This window comes from Aethalodelphis obliquidens, unplaced genomic scaffold (assembly GCF_003676395.1).
Source record: "Aethalodelphis obliquidens isolate GAN/ISIS:26980383/991018 unplaced genomic scaffold, ASM367639v1 scaffold7, whole genome shotgun sequence".
NCBI lineage: Eukaryota > Metazoa > Chordata > Mammalia > Artiodactyla > Delphinidae > Aethalodelphis > Aethalodelphis obliquidens.
The window spans coordinates 12,176,152-12,187,177 of NW_020837951.1; the positions used below are offsets into that span (position 1 = coordinate 12,176,152).

The following is an 11,026-nucleotide window of genomic DNA, read 5'->3' on the forward strand; positions in this document are numbered from 1 at the left end:
CTCGGTAGACTGGCAGAGCCTTGAGGGCAGAAACATGCTCAAAACAAGAATGTAAATCCCCAAAAGCAAAGAGAGAAAGCACGTGTGCATTGGCAGCTCAGTCCTCAGGGCATTGAAGGGGCCGGGATGCGCTCCACTGGAGACAGAGGCAGGTATCAGAAACGGTTATGGGAGCTTCATCGCTTGCTGTTACTGTGTAACACGTCACTCCCAAAACTCAGTGGCTTAATATTTTCACTCCAGTGTCAATGGGATAGCCTGGGCTTGTTCTTGTGTTTGCAGGTCAGCTGGGGGCTCTGTTCTGCGCTGGTCTTGCCTGGGTCACCTTGACTGGAGCTGCTCTGCTCTGTGTGTGTTTTATTCTCTGCTAGGGACCAGTGGGCTAGCTGAGCATGTCCTTCTCATGACAAAGAGAGAAACACAAGAGAACAAGCCGAATACCTTAGCTTCTTTTAATGCCTGTGTCATGCCTCCTAATATCTTATTGGCCACAGCAAGGTGGATGGCTGAGCCCAGAGCCAGAGATGGAAGGCAAGGTTATGTGGCCAAGGATGCGGGGATGGGTGAACTGGAGCTATTCATGTCAGCTCTCAGAATCCTCAACTCTCCCTTCAATGACTCCCCATCTCCAGTCATTGCTCCCTCTTTGATGCTTCTATAATCTGCATTGCAGTTATGTATGTGAGGGCAAGGACTGTCTATAGCCCTAATGCCCAGTATGTAATCATAACAGAGAGAGAGAGAGAGAGAGAGAGAGAGAGCAAAAAGGGAAGGAAGTAGGAACACAAGTAACAAAAAAGAGAAAACAGGGAAGGCACATCAGGGTAAAGGGAGCAGAGGAAACAGGACAAAAGAGACATGAAAAGGGTAAGTTAGGGATGCACCCCTGGTTCAGAGTGAGCTAAATTGCTTGCTGATAAACAGCTTCTTGGAATATTGATCCGTTCCTAGCATTGTAAAGCAGTCATTTTCACAATGAGAAAGAGTCTTTGTGTTTTAATTTTCACGTCTAATGGCTGCATTTTCCCTGTGGCAGCCCTTGCATGAAAGAAGACTTGGGTTATAGAAATTTTTTTGGTCCCCTTAGGAGTAATCAATTTACCATTTATGATCAGAGCCTCTTTCACTACTAAGATCTCTCCAATTGCTGTACCTCTGGAACGAAGGCTGAAACTTTATAATGCAGAAAGATTGCATTAGGAACGAGGCTGGAAAGGCAGATTCAGATTCTTTTCTTGAAGTGTAATTGTTTATTTTTTCTGGATGACGTGGTTCCTAGTGCCACATATTATCAGAATAAACTGAAGGGTTGGTGATATCAGTGCTGGGAGGATAGCCTAGGTTGATTCTGAAATGGTGAGAAGTCATTTCAGGACAACGTCAGGGAATGTGGTGGGTGAAGAGAAGCAGATTTCCTTGTGCAGCTCAAAGTCCTTCTGAAGAGGGACTGCAGATTCCCTGGAGCTGAAGCAACCTCCCTGGGATAAGTGTCATCTCTTCCAAGGGAACCGCTTGGAAGTGAGTCCATCATTTGCATACCTTTGCTTAAGGTGTTAAAAATTATTCATGTGAAAAAGATGCAGGCATAATTCTTCAGTGGATTTATGAACTCTTTAGTGGTTTTTCTTGACTGGGGATGGGGGAAGGATTCCTCTTCTTGTCTCCAGGTCAGTATCATTTTTTAGGGCTTCCTGAGGTAAAACAAGAGGCCAGATCCAGGTGGGGGTGGGATGGGAATGGGGCCCAGGGACGCATAGGCCTGGTGACTGAGGCTATCTATGTGCTCACCATTCCCCTCTCCTGCCTGTCTTACTGGGGGTCTGGAACTGATCAGGCATCATCTAGCCCGGCACCTGGCACATAGGAGATGGTCAATAACTATTTATTAACTTGAATTGAGTGACGGTTTGTGGTGTGGTAGAGAGAGCATGATACTGAGAGTCAGGAGAACTGGGACTTAAATTGCCTGGTGGAGCAAACCAGGACAAGCCTCCTTTCTTCTCCGAGCCTCAGTTTCCCTACATTCAAAGTGGGGATTTCTCCCTGGGCCATCGTGAGACCTGAGAGCACTTGTGATACTGGTCACAGTCATCCCATAGAAGGCACTGACCATGCTGGGGTGGAGACCGCGTGCCTTGGTCAGAGGCCAAGGGCAGAGGCCAGGCTGTGCTACAGCGTGGGTGGTGGGGACCACCCCCCTGCAGAGCTGTGGCCTCTTTGGGGGGCTGACATCTGAGTAGGATGACCAAGTCAAGGCTGGCAGCCCAGAAGAAAGAAGCATCGACCGTCCCCTGAGCCCCAGAGGACCCCTTTCCCCTTACACACAAATATCACCTGGAAGGAGAACAGAGGACAGACAAGGTGACAGCGTAGCACATGCATATTCTGTGTCCAGGTTCTAGAGACACAGAGAGAACTCAGGCAAGGTCCCTGATGGCCAGGAGATGACCCACATTACGCCATAGGGCGGGGCTGATGGTACAGGTGTTGAATGGGTGATAAGCGCCACGACCAGTGTGTTTGTGAAGCTTTAGAGAGGCGGAGGGAGGAAGCAGTGGCGGGACTATTGATAGAGCAGTGAGGATCTGGCATCAACCTGGGCCTGCGGGTGCGGGTGGAAGGAAGGTGGACCGGGAAGCAATGGTCTCATGTTATTGCAGGACCAAGCGATAGGGTGCTGGCGGGCCAAGCCATTGACTCTGTGTGACCCGGGCAGGTCCCTTAACCACTCTGGGTCTCATTTTCCCAATTTATCAAGTGAAGGGGTTGTCTTAGATCAGGGGCCCCTCAGGGCACTGAGGAAGAGCATCGGGGAGGCTGAGAAGATGGGCTCCAGGCCTCTGACCCTTGTTCCATCTACACTGTACAGCTTTTCCCCCTTCATTTTGGATAGTATGTTTCTGGGTAAGATTTCATTGAAGAAAAGAGTTGTGGTTTTCTGTTTTGTTTTGCTTTCTAAAGCCACTGGTCTAAAGACCTTTAAGTTTCCTTTCAGGCGTAAACAGCATAGGATAGCAGTTCCAGGGCCAGGTGGTGGCAGGCTCGTTAGTGGGAGCTGGGAGGGACAGCTAACCCAGCCCTAGGACCTCTGCAGCCGCCCTCCTCTCTAGAAAGGGGGGTGGGGAGGGGAGGCAGGTGGGGTGCCGGAGTGGGTACAGATTTCTGGGAAAGACGGACAGAAAAGCTCCCTGCTTCGTAAACCTGTTTGGTAAAAATTTGGGCTCACTGTGAGGGCCTTTCAGACCCCAAAACGGATCCTCACCCCAGACAGTACACCTGCCCTGGTCTGGGGTTTCTTCCTGCAAGTTCTTCCACCGAGGCTCCCAAAGCCGGGGCCTGAGTTCTATGGGGCCCTGGGAAAATGCAGCTGCGGGGCCTGAGGAGCAGACGAGCTTGCTCGGGCTCTGCTACTGACTAACTCAGCACCTGCGAGCCTCCGTTTCCTCACTCGTAAAGTGGCAATAAAAGTACCCGCGCTTATCGTGGGTAAAAATAAGTGAAGTGCAGGGACTTCCCTGGCGGTCCAGTGGTTAAGACTCCACGCTTCCAATGCGGGGGGTGTGGGTTCGATCCCTGGTCAGGGAACTAAGATCCCACATGCCACGTGGCCAAAAAATAAAAATTAAAAAAAGAAAGTGAAGTGCAGACATACTATAAAAACGTAAAAAATTACCTCTTCCATCTGCTCCTGATACCTGTGCCCCGTCCCTTCTCTACCTTGCTTAATTTAATTCAATTTATTGATTTACGGTTCATGCCTAAAGCATACCGCTAGCACGGAATGCCGGAGGTAGCTGAACAGGCAGCATCATAGCAAACAAGTACAAGAACAAAGGGTTAGACAAATGGACAGCTTCTAAGTACTCATGAACATAAAAAATAGTCATTATTCATCTCAGATTCCCAGAGTGCCTCCTATGTGCCCAACTGGGTTCACTAGGTGAGGTCAACCCCTGACACATGGGTATGTGAATTTTTGTCTCTGTCTCAGACAGTTGAGAAGAAGTCAGTGTTTTGAGAAAACATGGTGATGTGATGGAAAACAAAGTGCCAATTCCCCAGAGCAAGACCTGGGTGGCATAGCCTCCCATACAGCTTTAAGCCCTATACAGCAGAAAATGGTAGCCTGCTCTGCAAATGCCTGGGAGTGACTGTTAGAAGAGGGCGTGATGTGGCCGAAAGGGCCCAGGTTTTGCCACCTAAAGATGGTGTAAACTTAGGAAGGTCAAATCTAACTTTGAGCCCCAGTTTCCTTATCTATGAAACTGGGTCATAAAATCTGCTTGCCTGGTCGTTGCAGAATAAAATCAGATCGGGCAAGGATCTGCTTCACGGTAGCCCTCGGAAAGGCATCTCCATTATTACGGTTTTGGAAAAAGCACAGAGCGGATGATTGCCTTCATGAGTGTCGCTGTGGGAGATGCAGTCTGTCCTTGGTGGGGTCCAGGCCTCAGGAGTCACCAGCTGAGATCCTTTGCCGAGTGAAAAGGGCTCTGAGCAGCCCCTGCACATCGCGATTCCGGAGGCTGTAGATGACAGGGTTCAGCATAGGCATGACGACAGTGTACGTGACGCTGGCCACTCGGCCCCACTTGGCCTCATACCGGGACATGGGCTGGAAGTAGACTGCAGTGACTGTCCCGTAGAAGAGGCCCACCATGGCCAGATGGGAGCCACAGGTGGACAGCTGGAGCACCGCAGCTGCGATGGCCCCCTAGGAGGCGAAAATGAGTAGGAAGGGAGTGACTACCACCGCGGCACCCTCAGTGAAGATGACGAGCTGGATGTGGCGGGTGTCAGAGCACGAGAGCCTTAAGAGAGGCTGGTGGTCACAGAAGAAGTGGGGCGCTTGGTGGGAGGCACAGAAGGATAGGTGGCCCGTAAGCAGGATATGCAGGAGGGAGTGGACATGGGACACGAGCCACGCAGTCCCCACCAACGCTGTGCACACAGCCCAGGACATCCTCGTGGCATAGCGGAGGGGGTGCCGGATGGCCACGTAGCGGTCATAAGCCATGGCAGCCAGGAGGCAGCTGTCAGTTACACCCAGGGCAAAGAAGAAGTACATTTGGGTCAGGCAGCCAGCCAGGGAGATGGAGCGGTCATGGGCCATCAGGTTGGCCAACATCTTGGGTACAGTGATGGAGGTAAAGCAGAGGTCATCAAAGGACAGCTGGGCCGGCAGGAAGTACATGGGTGCATGAAGGGCTGGACTGGCTCGGATGACGGCCACAATGAGTCCATTACCCAGGATGCCCGCCACATACAGGACCAAAAATAGGACAAAGAGAGGCCGCTGCTGTCCAGGATTTGTTGTTAGTCCTAGTAGGGTGAATGGGGTTCCTTCTGAAGTCTCATTGGCAGCATCCACGGCTGGGCTGCTTCTTTGTCTGGGACCCCAGGGGTTCCATTCTACTGCTGGGTCATCTCCCCAGTGTCAAAGGAAAAGGGTGAAGGGCCACTAAGTTGCTCAAGGCTTTCTGGCCATGAGGGAAATCATGGGTTTGGAGTCAGACAGCCGTGTTGCTACACACAGGTGTGGACCATGTGCAAATCATTTTTCCCCCCTGAATCTTCTTCCTTTCCAGGCCTTAGGTTCCCCATCAGTAAAGTAAGGGAGCTGAACCAGAGGACCTTGAAGGCTGCTTCCAACTTGGATACTTTGTGATTTGAAGCAAAAACAGAACAAAAACATTGCCCAGGATGTGGACCAGAGAAGGAAGGAAACACAAAAGAAAAGATCAAACAGAGAGAGGATCAAAATCAGGGAGAGATTTGACCAATGGGCATTTATTTCAGAGAAGTCAGAGTGGAAAAGAAAACCCAGATGGAAGCAAGGAACTTATTAAAGAAATAAAAATTCCAAACATTAAGGGCACACATATATTGACATGGATGTAAACCTACAGCACCCAAATGCAAACATGATGTTTTAGAACACTGAGGGACAAAAGAAGAACCCATCACTCCCAGGGATGTGAGGATCTGATGATGTTCAGATACCCAGACTGCCATCCAATATGTCATCAACAGTAGATGATGGGACGCAGTTGGGCAATATCATCAAATTCTGAAGAAAAACACCGATTTTGAACCTAGAATTCTATCCTAAACCAAAATATTAATCAAGTATGAGAAAGGAATAAAGAAATTTTCAGACTTGCAAAAACAAAAACAAAAAAAGAGCCAAAGAACCTGGATGACTCCCTGTATCCCTGGAAAACTCTTCCCATGAAATCAAACACTTACAGCATCAAACAGATGCACACCCTTTATGGGAAACTCATGCAGACAGATGGATACACCTGCCAGATGCAGAGACTTGACTCTTAAGGACAGAGGCAACTTGTTTCAATGCCTCCATTTTTTCCTGTCTGAATCTCACTGCAGAAATCTTGGGTGATTATCCAAGAGGGGGGTCTTAAAAGGAGAGGGATTTTAGGATAGGTTTCCTGAAGGCTATGCTGAGGCCATCTCTGCAGGAGAATGATCTCTTAATTTCTTTTCACATCCTTCTCTCTATTAAAATAAAATAAAGACCCTTCCTACCCTATTGTCTTCCTTTTCCTCCTCCATTGGGTAAGAAGAATTTCTGGCTTTGGATCCCTGGAGAACATTTTTTTCTCAAATTTACAATCATGTCCCACTGTCCAGGAAGGTATGAGGATCAGGGCGAGAGGGTGAGAGGGAGTGGGAAAGCTTGCTTACGAATTGGCTTTTTCAGAAACTGGACCTACTCTGACCCGTGTTTAAATTGGCCTCAATAAACATACAGATACACGGAGCTGTTTGCAGAAATTCAACTGTAATCACAAATACACCGGTGCAGACATGCAGGCACGTGCAGCCTCCAGCTGTGCTCTGCAAATACACAGGCACGATCGATCACACACGGAAATGTGGACACTGACATCTGAGTAAGCAGACAAGTGTAACCACAAGACCCGCAGACCCAGACCATCCTACACATAAACAGAGGGTCCAAAGCAATCACAAAATAGCACTGAGGCCAGAGGGTGACGCTCACTTACAGACTCCTGTTCACGGGGGCACCTGGCACCGTGCACAGCTACTGGGACATGCACGTTCATGCTTCCTCTGAGCAGGTAGTCTGTCAGCTCTCTACCAGTGCCCGTCCACCCCATCCCGGCCCACCCTGTCACACCCCATCACACAATCACATCTTCCGGCACAGCCCCAGGGGTCCACGGCCTCTCGACTTCACACACATGGCTACACCCACATAAGCTCATGCTGGGTCACAGCAGAGATGTACCACCCTAGAGGAGCACGTCCACATACACACCACCTCCTCCTCCCCCAGTGATGCTATCGGACAGTGATGGGGACGCACAGTCTCAGCCTCACACAAACAGCACCCGCTCTCACACTCACATGTACAGCTCATGCCCACAGCCACGTTCAAGAGGACAGATTCGTACACTCTCCAGCCTGGCCACTTGCCGCAAGTGTTCCTTCTGGCTTCTCCACATCACAGGAGGGAGCAGCAGCGAGGACCAAGTGTAGCCAGTCACTGAAGGGTCTGGGGAGGGAGCTATTGGCCACACTTATGGGGCTTGGGGCCTTGGGAGTACCTTAGCTTCTCCCAGAGACAGCACCCCTTCCCCTGGCCCTCATTCCTGGGGTGGGAGGCAGCTTGGCTCTGGAGTTTGTTATTCTTTCTCTCTAGAGCCCAGTTTGATGGGGTAGGGGTGGTTGGTGCCAACTTTAACTCGGGGGCCCTCAGGAGCCCCGTGCATCGTGAAACTGCTGCTCCCCGGTCCCTGTCTTGTGGAGGCCAGAGCTGACTCCTGAACCCCAAGTCCGGGGTTTACAGCAGTGGCTTCTGGAGCCAACTGTCTTGTCCCCTCAACTTTTGCTGAGGCTTCTAGTAGGAGGTGTAAGAGTGTGGGAAGGATTGTGCCTCTGAGGACTGTGCAATAATATGCCTGAGTGACTGTGGTGTGTGTGTGTGTGTGTGTGTGTGAGATTGTATGCCTGGGTGTGAAATGATCATGTCTCTGTCAAACAAAATGTGTCTATGAGCTTGAGTGTGTGTCTGAATGTGCAGCTGTGCCTCTGTCTGTGTGGACGGCAGGGACAACCTGAGAGTGTTTCTTTGTGCATGAAGGTTTCCGATAGGGGACTGGGTCTGTGTTGCAGGGGCTATGTGTTCCCGCGTGTGTTTGTAGCATTCCAGGTGGGAATGGCTTTGCATGACTCAGCGTCAGAACAACCATGAAGGGTGATTTTGAACGTATGAACTTTCAATGATTCCCTGCTGCCTACTGAATAAAGTCCCAATTCCCCTACCTGATATCCAGCCCGTAGGGTGTCCTTCCCACCCCCAGATCTTCAATCTTCAAACTTCTCTCCACTTCTTTCCCAACACATCTATCTCTAGCCAGTTAAGTTGGTCTCCTTAGAGCCTTTTGTGCACATCGAGCTCATTTGACCTCTGTACCGTTGTGTGTGCTTGTTTTCCCCCCACCGAATACCCCTTTCTTTCAATTCCCACCCAGGCTGCAGGGTCCAACTGATTTTGTGCAATAAGTACCCCAGTCTTCCCCATCCCAAACCTGCTTTTGTCCTAACTGCTTGTCTTAGTAGATGGTGTTGAAGGAGGTTTAAAAAGGGAAATATTTGATCAGAATTGGGGAGCTTTCCTGGGCCTCTTGCTTTGGGAACGAGGATCTGACTGTTTCTCTTCCTTTATCCTCCAGGTTGGGCTCTGTTATTGTCTTCCAGTGCCTCCCCTTCCCTCTTGTTTATTTTCTTATCTATCAAGTAGGTCCACCATAGCAGCCTGAAACTTCACGTTTCCTCTGATGAATGTGTAGGATTTATGTGATTATTGTATCTGACTGCTCCATAGATGCTAAACATGTGGAAGGACCCATGTACACCCTGTAGGGCCAAGATGGTGGAAGGGGCCGTGTGCCTCTGGAAACTTTCCCTTGATTGTGGTGAGAACTGTATGTCATAAGAGCCCAAGAATTCATAACAAGAAGAAAAGACCACAGAGGAGGTCTCTGAGTATAAACATCGTTGAATTGGGGGCAAACCTTCCATTCTCAGTCCCATAGTTGCCAACTCTTCTGATAACATCTCCAACCACTGTCATGGCATATGAGTTGTCATGGTGATAGGAGGAAAGAACTGGGAAAGGATTATAAAAACTCGGGATGGGGACTTCCCTGGTGGCGCAGTGGTTGAGAATCTGCCTGCCCATGCAGGGGACACCGGTTCGAGTCCTGGTCCGGGAAGATCCCACATGCCGCAGAGCAACCAAGCCTGTGCGCCACAACTACTGAGCCTGCGAGCCACAACTACTGAAGCCCACGAGCCTAGAGCCCTGTCCGGCAACGAGAAGCCACTGCAATGAGAAGCCCACGCACCGCAACGAAGAGTAGCCCCCACTGGCTGCAACTAGAGAAAGCCCGTGCGCAGCAACGAAGACCCATTGCAGCCGAAAATAAATAAATAAATTTATAAAAACAAAACCAAAAACTTGTGGTGGGAGAAGGGGTTTTAATTCGTTTAAGCCTTTGGCAAAACGTGTCGAGTTTGGGGTATTGTACCCTCTGCTCTCAACGTGCAGGCTCATCAGGTAATAGGGTGACCAAACATCCTGGTTTGCTCAGGACGGAGGAGGTATTCTGGACATGGGAGTTAGAGTTTTAAAAACTAGGACAGTTCTGGGCACACCAGGACAAGTTGGTGACCCTGTCAAGAAACGTAAAAATTCTCTAAGAATTGAGGAGATAGTATAGTCCACATCCCTCTCTCCATTAGTCTGGGACCTCCAAGAAGACCATAGTTACTAAGGAGGGACCCAGTTCTGGTAACAAGGAGCATCACCTCCCTGGGGAGCCGGGATGAACCTTCAGTTTTCCTGCAGTCTAAATACCCAGCAGCTGATTTCTCCTTGAAAGGAAGTTGGAGTGGTGAGGCCAGCCCCTGGCTGGGGCCCAAGGAACAGACTCCATGGGGAACCTATTAGGGGGTGACAATGAAGCACTGTTTGAGTCCCATACCTTGCCACCCCAGGCCTCATCGCAGCCATAATTAGGAGGAGCTGGAAAGGGGATGAGATAGGAGCTGACATCTACTCTGACCGTGCTCCACCTCTCCTTGGAAGCCCCTATCATAACTCCTGGGGTCCACTCCTGCCCTGCTCTTGCATGAAGGGGCTTCATGGGCAGAATGCAGTGCCTTGGGCCTTGCCCATGTGCACCTGAGTCAGGGAGACAAGGAAAATCTGTCAAAATTGTAAACTCTGGGTATACAAAAATCCCAAGAGTACTGGATCTGAAGGGTCCAGCATGACCTGGAGCACTGTGGTTGCCTTTGCCCTAGAGGTTTATGGAATTTCCTCTCCAGACCCCAACTCTGCCTCTGGATGTTGTAATCTTAACACAAAGCAGTCCACACTACCTGACCACGTGCTAATCTGAGCAGACTCATAACCCTCAATGAAACTTAAATCCACCAATACTTAGCTCCTACTCTTAAGCTTTAAGAAACATCAACCATTATCCATAACCCTAAATACGTCTTAAAGTGACCCCACACATGTTGATTTGATACTCAAAATACTCTTCTTATGCCTTACTTTCATCTAGTTCTGAACCTAGGCTAACTGTAATAATAACTAGACTGTGACGTAAGCTTATCACAAATGTTGTCCACATACCAACTTAATTTAAATCGAACAGAGCTCTAACATGAGCTAAACTCTAACTCAAATTTAATCTAGCAATAAAAAAAGAAACCTGAATTCTCATCTTAAGTAGTCCTGCCCTTTAACACTAACTATAAAATATTTCTAACATTTCTTTTTTTTATATTGAAGTACAGTTGATTTACAATGTTGTGTTAGTTTCAGGTGTACAGCAAAGTGATTCAGTTACACACACATTCTTTTTCAGATTCTTTCCCCTTATAGTTTATTACAAAATATTGAGTACAGTTCTCTGTGCTATATAGTAGGTCCTTGCTGGCTATCTGTTTTATATATAGTAGT

The 11,026-nt window shown here is 49.0% G+C and overlaps 1 protein-coding gene across 1 annotated transcript; it reads right to left on the minus strand.

Moving 5' to 3' along the window:
• Positions 1-4,399: 4,399 nt before the first annotated feature.
• LOC113619403 (olfactory receptor 1K1-like) lies at positions 4,400-7,145 on the minus strand. The gene is given in 2 exon segments (XM_027104109.1): positions 4,400-5,427; positions 7,028-7,145. Coding segments are annotated over 2 exon segments (1,095 nt in total). The 3' UTR covers positions 4,400-4,450.
• Between the last annotated feature and the right edge of the window lie 3,881 nt (positions 7,146-11,026).